We start from the raw sequence: 18,315 nt of genomic DNA, 5'->3' as shown, positions 1-18,315 counted from the left end.
GAGTTGCTTTACGGCAATCCTTGGTCACACGTGTTGTCATCGCATGGAAGTCCTCACAAGTCCGCCGGAGTAAATAGCTGCTGCTAGCCGAGCGAATTTGTGAGTAATTTGTTTTAACTGTGTGTATAAAGTGTAGCAGGCTTTTCAGCATTTAGATGTTGAAGCCATTGTATAATTTATTGGTTTCCGGAATAAGTGCGAGCGTAGTTTTGTAGTTTGAATGGCTGAATTGGGCTAGCATGCTAGCTAAAACTTCTGTAGCGCAGCCGAAGCCACAGTGTTAGCTCGTTGAGTGCAATGACTTCACGCCATGGAGTTAAATTTTTTCATATTGTCTTTGTTTTGCTCTGACTTATTTCCTCTCTTCTGTCGTGTTTCTCACAGAGGAGTTGAAGAAAAATGTCTTTCAGAGGAGGAGGTGGACGTGGTGGGGGAAGAGGTGGAGGATTCAACCGAGGTGGAGGATTTAACCGAGGTGGAGGAGGCAGAGGAGGATTTGGAGGAGGCAGAGGAGGTGGTGGAGGATTTGGTCGAGGTGGTGGCAGAGGTGGCTTTAGGCAACAAGACTACGGTCCCCCAGAATATGTTGTCGGTAAGATCATAAAATCTCAAACCAGTAATGATGAAAGATGTTGCAGAAGCAAATATTGGTGCCAGTGAGCTATTTGACTAAGGTTAAAGCTTGAGTAATGAAGTGACAGTACTTTCCTAAGATGCTTTTTGTTGTAGGGTCCAGTTCCAGGATCCACCTTTAGCACTAAACACTGAACCATCATAGAGTGTAATCATTTCTAGGAAAGGGCTCAATAATATGGAAGTACCTGAAAGGTTCTGTTATTTAATAATAAAACCTAAACTTAATATAGTGCACATTATTTGCAATGCTCCACAGCCAACTCTGTCTTCACGCAGCCATCTTGAGTTTTCTCAAGTTCCAAGTTGTGAAAACATTAAACCTCATTTCCAAAAAATGTATATGCTGTGTAAAAGTAAAGCAATTTGATGATTTGCTAATCGTTTTTGACATTTGTTCAATTGGAAATAGTACAAAGACAATATATTTAATGTTTTGCCTCAGAAGCTTCATTGATTTTTGTAAATATCTGTTTATTCTGAATTTGATGCACCACATTTCAAACAAGCTGGGACAGAAGCAGCAAACATTATTTGAGAGTCACCATCGTAAGATGATGAGTACACATAGTGCTGGTTAGTGATGTGGGTTTCAACCCTGTTTCAAAATGTTCTTTCTGCAAACCCATGTCACGTTTGGTCAATGTTTTTAATGCTTCAGTGCAGACTTATGGAGCTGAGCCTTTGCAATAGTGGCTAGAACAACTTTACACAACTAACTGTGTTTTATTGTGTTTCTTCTCTGCAGCACTGGGAGAGTTCGTGCATCCATGTGAAGATGACATTGTGTGTAAGTGTACAACAGAGGAAAACAAAGTTCCCTACTTCAACGCCCCGGTGTACTTGGAAAACAAGGAACAGATTGGGAAGGTGGATGAGATATTCGGCCAGCTCCGGGACTTTGTATCCTTTCTGTTGTACTTATTTCAGTCTCTGGACCTCTGAAACAGTTTGTGATGAAATGTCATTGTTGCTGCTCAAAATCCTGTTAATTCCTTAACGTATCCGTGCAGTATTTTTCAGTCAAACTTTCCGAAAATATGAAGGCGTCTTCATTTAAGAAACTGCAGAAGGTATAAAACACATGACATTTTGAAGTAGTTCATTTCCATCCTTGAAAGCATTTCAGTGCCTCTGTGTACTACACTCTATGACATTTGTGATGTCTCGTAGTTTTATATAGATCCAATGAAGCTACTCCCACTGCAGAGATTCCTCCCCAGGCCGCCAGGAGAGAAGGGTCCACCAAGAGGAGGACGAGGTGGAAGAGGTGGTGGTCGTGGAGGTGAGGCATCCAAATTTTGTCTAGTTTTGAATATTCCTGTCTCCTATTGTTGAATGTGTAGCTCATGACACACCCAGATTTTTTTTTTCCCACTGGGGAACTTCTAAAATTACCCGTCTGTCCTACTTGCTGTGGATTTAAAGTGGAAATAAAAGCTTTGTGGTCCCAAAGTGCTTTGATTAATTTTCTGTTGCTGTTGTTTTTGTTTCAGGCGGTTCTCGGGGTGGCAGGGGTGGATTCGGACGTGGTGGAGGATTTGGAGGCGGCCGTGGTGGAGGTTTCGGAGGTGGACGCGGTGGAGGAGGCTTCAGAGGAAGAGGAGGTGGTGGTGGACGTGGATTCAGAGGTTGGTCCTTTTTTTTTCAGTGCTACAAATTAAGTTGTTTTTCCAGGTGTGAGTGTACTAATATTTTTGTTGTTTGCTTGTAGGTGGGAAATGATCTGACAGTGATGGTCTGGCTTGACCGTCCCATTCCAGTCTTCTGCTACACAAGTAAAAAGGCTACGTTCTATACCAGGGCTGGCCTGTTGGACTCATAATATGGACATTTCCTCTATTTGTTGAACTGGAGGGAATTTTCTCTTTTTGTTTTATTTTTGTACCACTTTTGAATGCGTGATGGATCTTCATAATTTTTATTTAAGAGGTTCACACGTATGCTTGTGTGTAACATAGCGAGGACCTTTCCCGTCTGTTAGGGAGGATTATTGGGTCCCTTTGTGAAGAGACATGTCATTTTCCTGTGCTGATTGTGTTAAAATGTTCGGCCATGTCAGATGTTTGTATTTTGATTAAGATTTCAAGAGATACATACGCAAACCTCCATGTATTCCTCAGCTATGGGGAAATGTGTGGGGAATCAGACTTTGTATGCTGTCAGTTGAAAACATTTAACATTCATAATTTGTAAAATCTTAAGCAGAATATTGTCACGTTTTTTGGCCTTGATTAAAAGGTGCTTTGTAACTGTCTATGTTTTAAATTCTCAGGTCTTCGGAGTAGAATGCCAAATGCCATCCTAAGGTGTACACAGCAAGTCAGGGTTCAATAAATGTCCAAACGTAGCTAGAGAATATTCTAAAGTCCCCCTCCACTCAAAAATGTTACTTCACTTTGAGGTTGACTTTGACAGTGCAGAATCAAGATTTCATATCCGTCTGCATAAAGGGTAAAATTTCATCCTAAATGTGAGTTTTCAGTCATGGATTAACAAGCACAAGTTTGGCAGCCAGTTGGGTTCAACAGGCAAAGGTGTGATGTGCAAACTTGAAACCTTCACTGCACATGCTTATACTGATGGACTTTTTAGTGTAGTACAATGTGTCTGGACTGCAGTAGTTCAACTTTTAGGATTAAAAATATTTGCATAGTCAGAGATTCTAGAAATATCAATGAGGAAAAGGGAGTAGATATTTTCAGAATTTTCAACTAGGTCATTGAACTTTGTGAAGCGAAACAATACAATATTCATTAATAATTGTGATGTAATTGTGAAGCAGTGTTTTTCAACAAATCAACTCCTTCGCTGTCCTACACATTATATATAAAATATCTAATATATTCAGCAAGACACTCAGTTATACAGAATAAATACATTTTGGTTGCTCAAGTCCCACTACTGTTTTTGGAAGCTCTCAAACCCATCTCACGTCTTCATCATACTATTTCAAAAGGTGAAGAATATCCTTTCACTTTCATGTTTTGATATTCATATATAGACTATACTCACCTCTTAAAAAGAGAGATTTAAAACATTTTAAAGCTGTTCTCTCTGGACTGGGCTTCCTGTTCAAACTCAACTGATTTTTTTTTTCTTCGCCGTTCTTACGTCATGCGTACCCTGCGCGTTCTCGTTTCTGATTGGTCCGGTGTCTAACTCCTTTACGGCTGCGCGCCGCCTAGAAGCTCTCGTGCAGAGGGAACGAACATGGAGACAGCTGGAAAAGTAGGTACCTTTCCCACTAAATGCGCAAGAAATATTTTAAATGCACTCCCTCCTCACATATGGGTCGTGAGGTTGGCATAAACTTCACTAGCAGCGCAGAAAAAGCGAGTTTATCTCAAATAACGAGCCCGCATTCACATGAGCTGAATGAACAAGTACAAACGTTTACTGACCGCCTGACAGGGATCTTAGGTCATTCGGTTCATACTGGTATTTTGGCTCCAGTCCTGGTGAGTCAAAACCAGTTTTGGTGGACGATAAGTCGTAGCCACGTCTCAGTCAGTTAGTATGAGAAAGCGAAGGCATGTGATAAAGCTATATTGGGTTAATGCTATTAAAGCAGAGCAACGGTGACACACTGGAACCGTCGGTTGGTTTTGATTAATCTTGGATAAAGTTCAAAGTGCAGCTACACTGTGCAGCCAGCTTGATCTGCCCCACACACACACATACATTGAGCACAACCTGTGGCTGCAGGTACTCAGTTACAGGTAATTGTAGAAGAATCTTTTAAAAAAAACAACCTGTACTTAACCTTCAGGTGATCAAGTGCAAGGCAGCTGTAGCCTGGGAACCTGGGAAGCCTCTGTCCATTGAAGAGGTCGAGGTGGCCCCACCTAAGGCCCATGAAGTTCGCATCAAGGTAAACTAAACCATTGCAACTTTTAGATTTCAAAAAAGCCTGGCATGGGTGCAACAGATAACACACCATTCAATCACCTATGAAAGAATCACAGATAACCCAAATATATCCCGCTCTTGCATCTAGCAGCTGTGTCTGACATGAAGTTTAAATGACGCTGTGCCTCTCAGATCTCTGCTACAGGGGTGTGCCACACAGATGCCTACACTCTGAGCGGCAGTGACCCTGAGGGGCTTTTCCCCGTCATCTTGGGCCACGAGGGTGCTGGAACAGTGGAGAGCGTCGGCAAGGGCGTCACCAAATTCAAGCCAGGTATGAAGCTGCCAGACAACCTTGTGTGTGCTGTTGCGAATAACTGTTTTTGCATCACTTCTAATTATTTACAATTATTCTTCACCAAGGCGATACTGTCGTCCCGTTGTACGTGCCACAGTGTGGTGAATGCAAATTCTGCAAAAATCCCAAGACCAACCTTTGCCAGAAAATAAGGTAATATTGTCAGACGAGTTTTTTTTTATGTTAAAAAAGAAATCTAAAAAACTGTTTCTTTGTGACCTCAATAGTTGAACTCATAGCCTCAAGCACTACACCCCAGGGCAACCAAATCAAAGCTCAGTCATCATCAGTTTGAGCTTCTGGCTGCACTGTACTGCAATGCACAGCAGTTGAGTTTAATCATACACACATGCATGAAAAGAAATCATTTTTTCTCTGTGCCTCCACCCCTGCAGAGTGACCCAGGGCCAGGGTCTGCTCCCTGACAAGACCTCACGCTTCACTTGCAAAGGAAAGCAAGTGTTCCACTTCATGGGGACCAGCACCTTCTCCGAGTACACTGTGGTGGCCGACATCTCTCTGGCCAAGGTGAACGAGAGTGCTCCACTGGACAAAGTGTGCCTTCTCGGATGTGGCATTTCTACAGGTTACGGTGCTGCTCTTAACACTGCCAAGGTGGGTTTCACGGGCTGAAGGCCGTGCTGCAGTATAAGACTGCCTCCATACAAAAAAAGAAGCATTTGTACACAAGTTTATTTCCAAAGTGAGACAAACGCTGCAGGACATTTGTGACTCATTTTACTGTTTAAAGCTTGTTATGCAGAACAAGTTTGTTGCCCAAAGGACAACATTGTCATTGTTCGCAGGTCTCACTCTGAAGTGGGACACCCTTATTAATCATGCAGATTTGATGTGAAAATGAATATTTGCCAAGGGTGTCTGTTTCCAAGTTGTTGTTTTTTCAGTATTTTGTTGTGACATTATTTTGACCCAAAAAAAAGTCTGTTTTTGACGCGCTAACAATTCATTTGGAAATTAAAAACAGTTATTGGCGTCTTTACAAACAGCTTGACATGGGACCCTGTTGTTAGGTGTGTTTCCAAGTTTTTGTCACCTTCTTTAATCCCTGCTACTTGCATACATTAAAAAGAGAAAATACAATGTGAAATGCAAAAAAATGTAGCACTGATATTTATATAATTGAATCTGACTAAGCTACATCTGCCAATACAGCTTTAAAGTTCATACATAGATTTGCTATTGGCGAAATTCTTCTTCTTCTTCTTCTTCTTCTGAATTCTCATGTTGCTATTCTTCCTCATGCAGGTCGAGCCTGGTTCCACGTGTGCCATATTTGGCCTCGGAGCTGTTGGCTTGGCTGTTATTATGGGATGCAAGGTTGCTGGGGCAACCAGGATCATTGGCGTGGACATCAACCCTGCAAAGTTTGAGAAAGCCAAGGAGTTTGGGGCCACCGAGTTTGTGAACCCCAAGGACCACAGCAAGCCCATCCAGGAGGTCCTGGTGGAGATGACAGACGGGGGTGTGGACTATTCTTTTGAGTGCATTGGAAATGTGCAAATCATGGTGAGACTTGTGTGATCACATTGTATAATGAGGACATCGTACAGAAACGGCGCTGAGCAACATATAAAACATGGTCATAAATGTGTTCATTCGATGTACATAGTAGAGCCAGTGCAAATAATTCGTCGTGTTCAGTGCACTCAACAGGTAGCACAAGCAGCATATAAAATAGTTTTCAGAAGTTGGCAACTCACAGAATCCAGGAAAATTAGCATGTTATTATTTCAGAGGGCCGCTCTGGAGGCATGCCACAAAGGATGGGGTGAAAGTGTCATCATCGGTGTAGCCGGAGCTGGACAGGAGATCTCAACCAGACCGTTCCAGCTGGTGACAGGCCGAGTGTGGAGGGGCACAGCCTTTGGAGGTGACTGACTGTGTTAGAAAATTACATGTCATAAAGGGCATAATGTGGTCTGGCTGCAGCTCCAACTTCCTGCGAGTTCAAAACCTTTTGCATATTTCACATTTAATTATGGGTAATTATGCTTTGTTACAATCCACTTTATTAGCTAAAAGTCTGTGACTCAAGATGAGTTTAAACTGGAGCACAACTTTTCTTTGAAGAATTTGGACTCGAAGGTGGCAAACTGCTTTCTAATTAAAATGTATGCATTATTAGTGGTATTTTATTAGCCTTGAGATGCTCTGTAGAAGGCATAAACTGTTGATTTCGGCATGTTAAATGCAGTAGTTTTTTAATCATTTCTCATCTTTTTAATTCTACCAATTAAAGTCTGAGCAGCTATTTAGCTGTTTGGATGGGGAATAAATGCCTTTGCCAAGGCCTTTTGGTGAAACAGTTGTGCCGTTCAAACAGTAATGTTCTGTCTAAATGAGAATTCCGGTCGTTAAAGTGGTTGTGATATTCACCCCCAGGGTGGAAGAGTGTGGAGAGCGTTCCTAAACTGGTGGAAGACTACATGAATAAGAAGCTGAAGGTGGATGAGTTTGTGACCCACACACTGCCCTTTGAAAAGATCAATGAAGGATTCGACCTCATGCACGCTGGAGAGAGGTGAGAAGAATGAGCATGTATACAATTAGTTCAGAAAAACATGTTTGCTCCCGTTTTCTTTGTTTGTAACCTAGTTTGTTTGTTTCTCATTGCAGTATCCGCACAGTGCTGACCCTCTGAAGTGCCTAAAACATTGGCATCGTTCACGTCCGGCCTTTAAACAGTCTCCTCCCATAGTTGCAGCACTTAACGTATTTCTTGTTCACATGTTTTGATGACATAACTTTCAGTATTTGAACATCAGTTTTATTAACAGCAGATCAGTTGTTTGAAACAAGAAGTGTCATTAAATTTTTTTGTCAGATAGAGTCAACAGAGAGTCTCTTTCTCATTTTTTCACTCTGCCAAGACTTCAGCTTTTAATTGTATTAACAGTTACAGTATGACATTCATGCTTAATATTCATGTTATGCCTTAATATCAAACAATATATAAACATTAATATGATCTATTATGAAGAGTATGTTTTACAATATTTTTAAAATGGAACAAATATTAGAGTTAAGATATCTTTAATACTTAAAAAAAGTTATTTAACCAGTAGTAAGTCTCATTGAGATTGCAAATCTTTCTCAAGGCAGAAGAATAATTACACTGTTGCATTCATACAGTCAATCACAATTTAAGATGGAAACAACATATTGAATCAAAACATTAAAAAAAACCCATCAACATGGACATAGTCAGACCATCACAGATTAAAGGAGTGCGTAGGATTTAGGGGGATTTACTGGTAGTGATGGAATATAATATTCATAAGTATGCTTTCATTAGTGTGTAATCACCTGAAAATACCTGAGAAAGTCCACCATGTTGCACTGTAATATTTCTACGGTAGCCCAGAATGGACAAACCAAACGCTTGCTCTAGAGGCTGTCTTTTGCAGCCACTGTAGGTTCACCTCCACAGTGAGGTGAGGGGTATTCAGTTGGTTGCAGTCTGAAACCTCACCACTAGGTGTCACTAAATCCTACACACTGGACCTTTAATTAAACTATATATTGGCTTTACATGGATGTGTGGTAAGGTCAACGCAGACTGAGTGCGTACTGCAGCCTGAAAAAAAAAAGATTGTTATCACACAATCAATTTACTGTTCATAACTTGATGACAGTTTTATCACCCAGAGGAACACAGTTCATCAGTGCACATTTCTGCTAAGCTCGCACAATGTAGAATATAGATGTAATATTTATGGGTACAATATAAAAAGCCTATAACATTCTTCAACAGGGGTGGCAAACAGACTCAAAGTGACCCAAGAGTTTAATGCATGTTTCTGCAATATTACCCCAAAGTGTACTGCAGTAATCCTCTGCACTCCTAATTGGTCTCTATATGTGTGATCCAGGACAAGCAATTATACAAATTAGTTTTTTTTTTTTTTTTCACAAATTGTGTGGCATGTAGTGGACTTTTGAATCTTTATCATCTCATTTGTGTGTTCCTTAAGTTTAACATTTAAAGAAGGGACTGCTTTTTGACGGGATGTCCTCTTAGACTGATTCATTTTTGCCTTATATAGGTTGTAAATACTTCTGTGACCCACAAAATAAATTTCAGCATGATGGCCATAAATATATCATCACTTGAAGTGCAGTTCTCCACTAATACAATATGTGTGATCCAGTTTTGCTACTTCCACAAAAAATGGAATACTACCTAATATACATAGATAGATTTACATATATGTTTTTTTATAATCTTCCCATGATGAATGATCAATAACTAAAGGGCATTGATGCGCATGCGCGCTGTAGCGTACCAGATGGCCCAATCAGCTATTTTAACACGCCAAAAAAACTGAACGTGATTTTCAGAAGATGGCGACCGCTCTGGTGGTGAGTGCACTGCAATACACCGTCAGCTAACTAAGTCACCCAGCCCGAGCTTCAGCTCCACAGACAGTGCTTTCATCCACTGTTAAAACACCGACGGTAAAAGATAATGACGGTTTTTGAGACAGGCAGCCGCAGTGATTCTGTAAACTTCCTGTTATTACCTTTGGCAGGTAACAGAAGTCGCTAGCCAAACAACATTAAGTTAGCAGCACTGTAGATTAACACTGATGTGTATCGCTTTTTGTTTAAGAGTAGCGCTAACGTTAATGTTTGTGTTAGTGACAGTTACTGAGGTGAAAGTGTAGTCAACGTGGGGACTGGTGCCCGGTGTAAACACAGAGTTGACCGGGTGTAGTGTTCAGCCGTTACCCTAACATGAACTCTGATGTTTGGATGAATGAGAGGCGTCGCTAACGTAGCCAACCTTCTGTTGTGTTCCAGTTCAGTGGGAACTTCTACAGACAGCTAGCTAGCTAGCTAGCTAGCACTGGACTGAATAACGTTGTACTAAGAATGAGCTCTGGCTCTCTCTATATATATATTTAACGGTAGAGGTTGGGCAGATCACAACAACGCCTGTTTATGCAGTCCACAGCGGTGAACTTACAATAAATGCTGACTTTGTGAAGAAGTCCAACAAGTAATTAAGTTAATGTTGAGTTGACCTTATTCTGCCTGGATAAATATGATGAAACTAGGTCTGGGCATTGCTGTTTGTTGGATTTAAAAAGTGCTCCTGTTTAGAGCTGCAACTAACAGTTTTCATTGTTGATTCATCGATTAGTAGTTTGGTCCATAAAATGTCAGAAGATGGTGAAAGACATTGATTAATGAGTTTTCCAGAGGCCAAAATGATGTGCTCAAATGTCTTGATTTCTCCACAACCAGAAGATATTCAGTTTGCTGTCACAGAGGAGTAAAGAAAATAGAAAATATTCACATTTAAGCAGCTGGAATCACATAATTTTTTTTTTCTTGAAAAATTGCTGATTCATTGATGCTCCAAATAGTTGCTGATTAATTTATTAGTCAACAACAAATCAATTAATCAATCAGGCAGTTAGCTGTCAATGCCCTGAATACAAATGCAGACATAACAAAGGATAAATTTGTGTATTTGTCTCATGGACAAGGGTAAAATCAAATCAAATAAAATGCAATATTATCTAAAGAAGAAAGTTAATTTGCTTTGAAGAGCCAAAGATACACAGAGTAAATAAACAGAGACGGACTATAAAAGGTGCAGTATAAATAACAACAGAAACATGACATGTAATGTGCAGGACATTATTGTCACAGGGTGCTGTGTAATGTATGTTCTCCCTGCAAACTGCTCAAATTCCCTAAATATGAATACTATCTACAGTCTACAACCCCCGCTTACATACTTCCCTCACACACTCACTCAGAGAAGTTAGATGATTACAAGCAGCATGATGACACCAGTGGCTGAACATAAGAAACATGCTGATTTTAAAAAAAAAAACAACTTGACCTAACATTTCTCTGAAAGTTGTTTTTGATGCTTCTTTGTACTGTTTCGTGTTCTAGGTGTCAACTTCAGTTCCTTCAAATCCTGAAAAGGAAACATGTGAAACAGCCATTCAGAAGGTTGTGAGTCCTGAAGTGTACATCAAGCATCCATTACAAAACAAGTAAGACCACAGCTCTATTCCCCTCTGTGTTCAGAAAGTTTTATAGTTGCATAAAACTCACTGAACAAGTGCATCAGGTCAGTTGAGAATTACACATGACATTGCTCTTCTCTCTCAAGATACTTAAAAGCGCGTAGGATTTAAGCAGGTGAAAACAGTGAAACAAGTTGTTAATTAGACATGACAAATAAGACACAAGCATGCAGTTAGTCTATAGTAACTCTTCTTTGATTTGCAGGTGGGCTCTATGGTTTTTCAAGAATGACAAAAGCAAAACATGGCAAGCCAATCTTCGTCTCATCTCCAAATTTGACACTGTGGAAGACTTCTGGGCGTAAGTATATCATGATATACATGACTGCATTAAAAGCTGCAGAATTACACAACATCAGTTCATACCTAGACCTATTCATAGCAGAATTTGTTGCAAAATTGGTTCTACCCCCCCACTAAAAAGCAAGCAAAGAGTCCACCTACATGAATCTTAGTCTAAATTGACTATTTCACCAACTGCTGTGATACTATGTTCATGTTGCACCATCTTCTCAGCCAGGCTACTTAAAGGTTTCTGTTGAACATAAAATATCCTCCATCCTTCCCAGATTATACAATCACATTCAGCTATCAAGTAACTTGATGTCTGGCTGTGACTACTCGCTCTTTAAGGTAAGAGTGTGTTTATCCCTATCTCTTTTTTTTTATCAGTGTGCAATATAACTGCTTAAAACTTTAAAATGGTTAATGGTCTTAGCTTCCACTGGTTATACATATTCATATTAATTCAGGGGGATGGGACCTGGTCTGGCACAGTAGTTCAGGTGCACTTGTTCAGAACCAAAAAGAAAAAAACTTTCTTCTGGTGCTTTGTAATTCTGATCCATTTGGAGGATCCACACACAGGAACCAAGAATATTAAACCTGAGTCACATGTCCCGAAGGTAATTCATTCATCTGAGTTTTGCTGACTTGTGACCCTCCATCATCGCTGATGCTTGTACCCATTGAGTGTCGGGAATCAAAACACAGTTTATCCAGGTACTAGCAGCAAGTCAGGCTGCACTTCACTGCATTTTACTTTATCTTCTCCGGTGGCCACAAAGAGCCAATGAAGAAAGAGTTACGAGCATCAGTCAAGACTGAAACTGGCTCACATCTGTCATCAATAATGTTTGACAGTTAGAAACAGAGGATGGAAAGGTTGCATCTTATGCTGCAATACGGTGGAGAGAAATTACTGCTGTCATATGAGGGTGGTTGCTGCTTTTATTGCCACATTTACATGCTGACATGGTTACTAAATGCACATCTAACTAGACAAGAGATGCTTCTTGACAGTTGTCGTGATCAGCAGATGAAAAGTTAAGTCTAACTTTTGAGTTCAGCGTGGTTGTTTGGCCCCACATCAGAGTTTTATTGGAAGCCTATCTGATAGATGTACCCCATTTAAAGTGTTTAAATGAGTTAGGTGGGAGCACATCCTGAGAGCACAGACACCTGAGTTCACTCCACCCAGATCAACAGAGCACAATGCTGGTGGTGGATCACTTTTATCTGGTGCTTCTTGTGATTTTAGCACACAGTTGATGGTTGTCCCTGTGAAGTTGTACACAAGAACAGACTTTTTTGTTCCGACATGTAAACTCTGCAGCACAGATCAAAGAGAATCAAACTGGCATCCTTACACGCAACAAATAACAAAACAGGAAATTAATTGAATTTACTTTATTTCCTGTTTTCAAACAAAGAATGAATGTTTTACTGTTCTGTGTAATCTAAAAGCACATGTATTTAATGTATCTAAAAGGAACTGTAAGGCACTCTTATGTCCTGTTCATATCAGATTGTTTCATCTTAAGATTGCTATTTTCTTCCTTTTAGTTTTCATCACATCCATGATCTGCCTGAATTATAGCCATACAAATGCATGTCTGGCTTTAGAATGAGCTCAAACCAGGCAGAACTCCAAGATGCCAAAGTTGGTCCAGACTAAGTGAATCAAGAGCTTGTCTCTTTTATAATAATATTAACAATAATGATGATGATGCACTTTATTTATTGGTGCCTCTTGTGGCACTGAAGGTCAACTTACATCATAAATGATCAGCAATGAAATCCTACAGTAAACAATGCACCAGAAACAAAACATAAGCACAGTTTGTAAAAGAATGTACAATAAACAGCGCAGCAGTAATGAAACATCAGTACAGTTAACAGTAAGACTTGCAGCAAGCACCAGAGCACAACTCAGCAAATGAGTTCGAAAACAATACTGACTCAAGTCAATATTGTATTATTGAGTGGAATACTTTATCAAAATATATAGTTAGCATTACTTTTAAGTTTCAGTCTTGTAAACTATGCTTTTAAAGGAACAACAATGAAACTTCAGAAATAAACTATTTTCGGTTCTGTCTAATTAGTGGTGAGGCTAAAGCCTTTGGTCGTTATGGACATGTTGGAATATCTCAAGTGTTGAAATCTTTAACCTTTATTTGGACGCAGGATGGGATTGAGCCCATGTGGGAGGATGAACGGAATCGACGAGGTGGACGCTGGCTGATAACTCTGTCCAAGCAGCAGCGAAAATCAGACCTGGATCGGTTCTGGTTGGAGACGGTATGTTGAGTCCTGTCGAGTACTTTTTACTTTAATGAGGTCGTTAGTAGTTTCATCTGGAGGCGTCTTTCAGGGAAGACATTTTGTCACATCGCAGCAGGAAAAGCACAAGTGTAAATAAAATGTTTTTAGCTGCTTTGGTTTCAGGGTCCTGCTGTTGTGCACGCCGGCTCACTGTCACACTGGGACACTTGAATAGAACAGAGCCATCGTTAATGTTATTAGCAGCACCTGTGCCTTTCCTCCCGTGAGAACTCGAAATGTGCGCTTTGACGACGGCCCTTCAGCCTCTGACTGTCTAACTGCCATGAACTGCTCCCCGCTAACAAGGAATTTGGAAATAATTGCTGTTTTTCCTGCAGCTCTTGTGTCTTGTGGGTGAAGGTTTTGATGACTACAGCGACGACGTGTGCGGAGCCGTCATTAACATCCGAGCCAAAGGGGACAAAATTGCAATATGGACCACGAACTACGAAAACAAAGAGGCCATCACACACATAGGGTGACCTGAATCTTAATGTGTCAAAAAGATAATCAGCAGTGCATCAAGTCATAGGAAATGTCTGAAGATTCACATTCATCCAGGTCATGGTACCAGGTTCTAGAAGCTGCCTTTGGAAGCACCTAGAAGTAATAGGAAAGGGACTATTGGTCAATTTAACACCTATCTATCTATTTCTACATGTAAGGTGCTTTTATTAATTTAACAAGTATTTTAATCCCATGAGCTAGCTAATTTTTTCTCATTAGTACAGTGGCAGATATCCATCGTGCCTAACAGCTGGCCAGAAAACCTCAGTATCATGTTTGAGCTTTTCAAAGCTCTGTATAAAAAAAAAAAAACCCTCTGGGGCAAAATCTGGCAAACGCACAGCATCAGTGGACAGCCTCACAAAAAGTAGTTTGTGACAGCAGCGTAACAGATAACATTGGCAAGGATTATTGAATATATAGACCAGCGTCTGTCTGCATTTCATGTGTCATTTATTGCCACATTTAGAACGTTTGTGTCTGTGTGTTTCATAATATCCAATGTGGTTTGTTCTTTTTTTTGCATTTTTTTAGGCGTGTGTATAAAGAGAGATTAGGCGTTCCGCCAAAAGTGATCATCGGATACCAGTCGCACGCAGACACCGCCACGAAGAGCGGCTCCACAACCAAGAACAAGTTTGTTGCCTGAGGACCGATAACCAGTACCATCAGCCGTGCTTTCTTTTTCTGTTGCCAGCATAGATTTTCTGTATTCCTTCCATGAATGTAACTGACGTGTTTGTCCACTAACAAACATTTTGAAGTGGAGATAAAATTGCTTCCGTTTTTTGGCCACTTTACCAAAGCGTTTGGTTCTGGTGAGAGTATGTGCAGTTAAAGTGTCGCACTATGGTTTGGGAATTTATAACTTTGCTGTTTTTGTGGTGGTGGGCTGAAGATGAGTAAAAAAGATTTTTCATGTCCTTGTTTCATTTCCAAATGCAGCTGTGTATTTATTTGAATTTATTTGATTTATCCACCCCCGAGTGTATATGCATATTTCTTTAAAGCACTTAACATTAAAGGAGAAAAAAAAACAAAGGAGAACATTTTATATTTTTGGTATAAGCTGTAGTTTTTTTGTTTGAACTGTATGTCCTCACTCAGCTGGAGTATAAATGTTTGGATTTATTGCACATTTAGCTGCATGGTGGAATTTTTAACCGTGCATTGTGACTCACATCTTCTCAAAGTGAAGAGAGCCGAACGAACAGCTTGATAGGAAATCTGTGTTCAACCCGTTTTCAAAGACATGTGAGCAGACTAGGAACGTGTGGACACTTTTGTGCAGTTGTGGTTTTCCAGTTTGACAAATTATTTGAAAGTAACTTTATCGCCAACGCTGCAAAAAGGAGGTCTTGGTTTGAACTGTTTAGTTTCTCGTCAAGCAGAAAGCGTTAAAACAGACGTAAACCTAAATGTCTAGAATTTTGAGTTTCAGAGCACAGAAAGATGTCAGCGATGAAAACATTTTGTGTCGCAGTATGTTTTTAATGAGGATGGTATTTTCCAAATATGTGTATTGTTGGGTATCTATTTTTTTGAGTGGACGAGCCATGTTACAGTGTACAGCTAAGAATGTTCATTTGGTATGCGGTTTGTCGATCTGCTCTGAATAAGTTTACATCGTTTAGTTATTTACATTCCAGATTTGGTTTTCTTTGTGGTGTGAGCAAACCTTGTTTGGAGGGACTGACCTGTGCCTTGAATGTAACGCGCTGCCCCATATTTCTGGGCAGTAAATGTACAAAGGAGTGATGTAAATAAACATGTACAGTGAAGTGTGTTCTCTTAAAACAACTTGTTGTAATTATCAGGGGATTGTCTTGAATGTTGCATCGTAATGACGTGCATGTTGGTGGTTTAGAGGCTGAAAAGTAAGTTAAATAGGTGTACCATTTAAACTTAAATTACTTATGAAAGCTCTGTATGGGTGCTAATAATTGGCTGTTCAGCAATTTATTATATCTTGGAACATCTAAATATCTCAGTGACTCAACACTTAACTCATGTTGAGTAATTCAAGGTGTTTTGTTATGAGGTAAATGTTTTCTCGAGGCTGTTATCATCAAAGTCACCGCTATCTGCCGGCTCTCCTCATCGTGTGCTCGGTTTGTATCCTCATTTTTGGTTTGCCTCCCAACTGTTTAAGGTAGATAAAGGGATTTCTGTAGCTGCAGTAATTTATGGCCCACTTGGCCATCACCTTTATTAGGCTACAGGAGCTGCAGCCGGACTTAAAAGGGCTTTAAGTAATCTATGAAATCCATTGACTGCTACTTCAGAGCAACAGCAACACAGCCCCTCCTGTTCCTTTGAAATAAGCTTCCCTGTAATTGACACAATCAATCAAGGCACATTTTCACACTAGAGACAGCAAAGAGGAAATTAGAAGAGAGAGCCACAGAAATGTCTCCAGAGGGTTTAAGGTGAAGAGTCCACCACACAATGCAGAACACAACAAGCAGCCTTGGTCGAAAGCCTTTTCAGTCGCGTCGCTGTTGATTCAAATTATTCTTTGCCGCTGGTGAACAGCTGAAGGTAATTCAACGCTTCCTGTGCGACTCACTCTGCAGACTTCTGAAAGAATCTACAGCAGATGGAAACAGAACAACCTAGAATCACAACTACAAGGCTAGATTGTGTCACCGCCGACTTACGTCATGCTTTTTGTCACTAAAGAAGGCCGATGTGGTCGAATTCAGGACAAGCTTGCTGCCACACGCTGGACACTCAGATGTGTCAGGCTTGAAGATGATGTGATGGTAACGTCTCTGATAAAATAAGATGGAAAAAGTCTGAGCAGAGTCTCAGCTGTAAGGTTGACTGAGGTTGTTAACCTTGGCCAGGTTGGCTTTAGTCCCTAAAGTAACTGATAATATCCCCTTTGGTTTTTTAATTTTTTTGGTGTGTTGATACTTGTGTCAGGTTTGAAGTTATAAAGTACACCTGTTGGAAGGTGCACTTGAAGGCACCCTCCCTCAGTTTATATGTGTGATGTGATTCAGACCCACCCTTCTGAAAAAAAAAAAGGTTTCTCAATCCCCGAGGCAAGCTTTTATTGTCTTAATTTATGTCACATTTTTGCTGTAATAAAATTCATACAAATATATTTTATGTGCACATGATGCCACCGGTTTTCCAAAAGTCAGAAATGCCCCCACTCTTTCATTTACAGATGGATAACCTGTTAGGCTGCCGGGCATTTCGTTAACAAATGGCCAGCCATAAGAACAATCCAACATAGTGTGGGCAAAGTAAACTTGCCTGGTGGATTTATTTTTGCAGCATTTTTATTCTCCTCTGTTCAGCTGTAACACAAGCCCGAGTGAATTAACTTCCTGAAGGACGTACAGTAAATCCTTCAGGCCTCAGATGGTTTCAGATGTCCTCATACAGGTCACAGTCTGTGACTATTTGTCCATTTATTGTGTGGAAGTGTGTGTGTTAGAGGTATAGTCCCTCAACCAACTGTAGATTAAATAAAATGTGATAATGTAATTAACTGCCTGATAATGTCAAAACATCTTCTTATGGGAAATGTAATTATTTTCCTCCATGATAATATAACATTTCAGTTATTGCATCAAAGAGATGTAAAAACAGATGCAAACATTAGTCACATTCAGGCTAATTATGACCTTATCTTCTCTTTTCACCATTCACAGGCCTATCTTTGCTTTTGCATGCCATTTCAAAGTCTGAAACAAGACGATGATGCAGCCTGATCACAATCATCTATTGGCAGCGCCGTCAAGTATTGATTTATGCAAAACTCGCTTTTCTTTCTTGGCCCTTTTTCACTGATTAGTACCTTGTAGTGGTAACAGCTGACATCCGGGGTGTGTGGATTTGATGACCCTGATGTCCTGACAGATGGAAGTGCTAATCCGAGTTGATACCTGCAATTGACAGAGGCAACGTAAATGTGCCGCTCCTCTCGAGGTCACAAAAGACAAGCGGAGGCAAGAAAAACATGTCGTTTTAACGCAGCTGTTCTGAGACCCGTGCACTGTAAAGTCAGTCTGGGCTTTCAGCCAGAGGTGGAGGTATTATCCACATCCCTTCACTTAGGTAAAAACTTTTTACTGAAGCATGAATTCTACAGTCAAATTCTACGAACGTTAAATTTTATAGTATGCGCATTAAAAATAAAAACTCCCACTCTGCGTGTTAAATTGTGAATTCATTAATATGTAAGCAGCTTGTTAATGTCGTAGCTGGTCCAGGTGGGGAGAGAAAGTCTCACAAAAATGGAATAAACAGGTCAAAGTGTTGGAGGATTGA

At 40.3% G+C, this 18,315-nt stretch overlaps 3 protein-coding genes across 3 annotated transcripts; all 3 read left to right on the top strand.

Moving 5' to 3' along the window:
* Positions 1–22: 22 nt before the first annotated feature.
* On the top strand, positions 23–2,890 carry gar1 (GAR1 homolog, ribonucleoprotein). Its single transcript, XM_041943491.1, has 7 exons — positions 23–99; positions 385–592; positions 1,382–1,536; positions 1,647–1,706; positions 1,807–1,918; positions 2,130–2,264; positions 2,348–2,890. Exons 2-7 carry the CDS (start codon positions 400–402, stop codon positions 2,356–2,358), a joined length of 666 nt encoding a protein of 221 aa, XP_041799425.1. The 5' UTR covers positions 23–99; positions 385–399; the 3' UTR covers positions 2,359–2,890.
* A 906-nt stretch (positions 2,891–3,796) lies between these two features.
* LOC121611130 (alcohol dehydrogenase class-3) lies at positions 3,797–7,693 on the top strand. Its single transcript, XM_041943490.1, has 9 exons — positions 3,797–3,864; positions 4,406–4,507; positions 4,678–4,819; positions 4,909–4,996; positions 5,239–5,458; positions 6,110–6,370; positions 6,599–6,734; positions 7,247–7,385; positions 7,481–7,693. Exons 1-9 carry the CDS (start codon positions 3,847–3,849, stop codon positions 7,503–7,505), a joined length of 1,131 nt encoding a protein of 376 aa, XP_041799424.1. The 5' UTR covers positions 3,797–3,846; the 3' UTR covers positions 7,506–7,693.
* A 1,439-nt stretch (positions 7,694–9,132) lies between these two features.
* LOC121611292 (eukaryotic translation initiation factor 4E-1A-like) lies at positions 9,133–15,801 on the top strand. Its single transcript, XM_041943760.1, is given in 8 exon segments — positions 9,133–9,173; positions 9,175–9,226; positions 10,778–10,881; positions 11,120–11,215; positions 11,484–11,547; positions 13,384–13,497; positions 13,860–13,999; positions 14,563–15,801. Coding segments are annotated over 8 exon segments (726 nt in total). The 3' UTR covers positions 14,678–15,801.
* Positions 15,802–18,315: the final 2,514 nt, after the last annotated feature.

The sequence above is a fragment of the Chelmon rostratus genome, chromosome 9 (genome assembly GCF_017976325.1).
Source record: "Chelmon rostratus isolate fCheRos1 chromosome 9, fCheRos1.pri, whole genome shotgun sequence".
In the NCBI taxonomy this organism is placed as follows: Eukaryota; Metazoa; Chordata; class Actinopteri; order Chaetodontiformes; family Chaetodontidae; genus Chelmon; species Chelmon rostratus.
This window is presented reverse-complemented; position numbering and strand designations above follow the sequence as displayed.

What these genes read in the sequence shown, in the direction of transcription:
- gar1 (XM_041943491.1), top strand. Translation starts at nt 400, where the DNA reads ATGTCTTTCAGAGGAGGAGGTGGACGTGGTGGGGGAAGAGGTGGAGGA. An exon ending in TCCCCCAGAATATGTTGTCG is followed by an intron (nt 593 to 1,381) that starts GTAAGATCATAA and finishes TCTTCTCTGCAG; the next exon opens with CACTGGGAGAGTTCGTGCAT. An exon ending in TCGGCCAGCTCCGGGACTTT is followed by an intron (nt 1,537 to 1,646) that starts GTATCCTTTCTG and finishes GTATCCGTGCAG; the next exon opens with TATTTTTCAGTCAAACTTTC.
- LOC121611130 (XM_041943490.1), top strand. An exon ending in AACCTTTGCCAGAAAATAAG is followed by an intron (nt 4,997 to 5,238) that starts GTAATATTGTCA and finishes CCACCCCTGCAG; the next exon opens with AGTGACCCAGGGCCAGGGTC. An exon ending in CTCATGCACGCTGGAGAGAG is followed by an intron (nt 7,386 to 7,480) that starts GTGAGAAGAATG and finishes TTCTCATTGCAG; the next exon opens with TATCCGCACAGTGCTGACCC.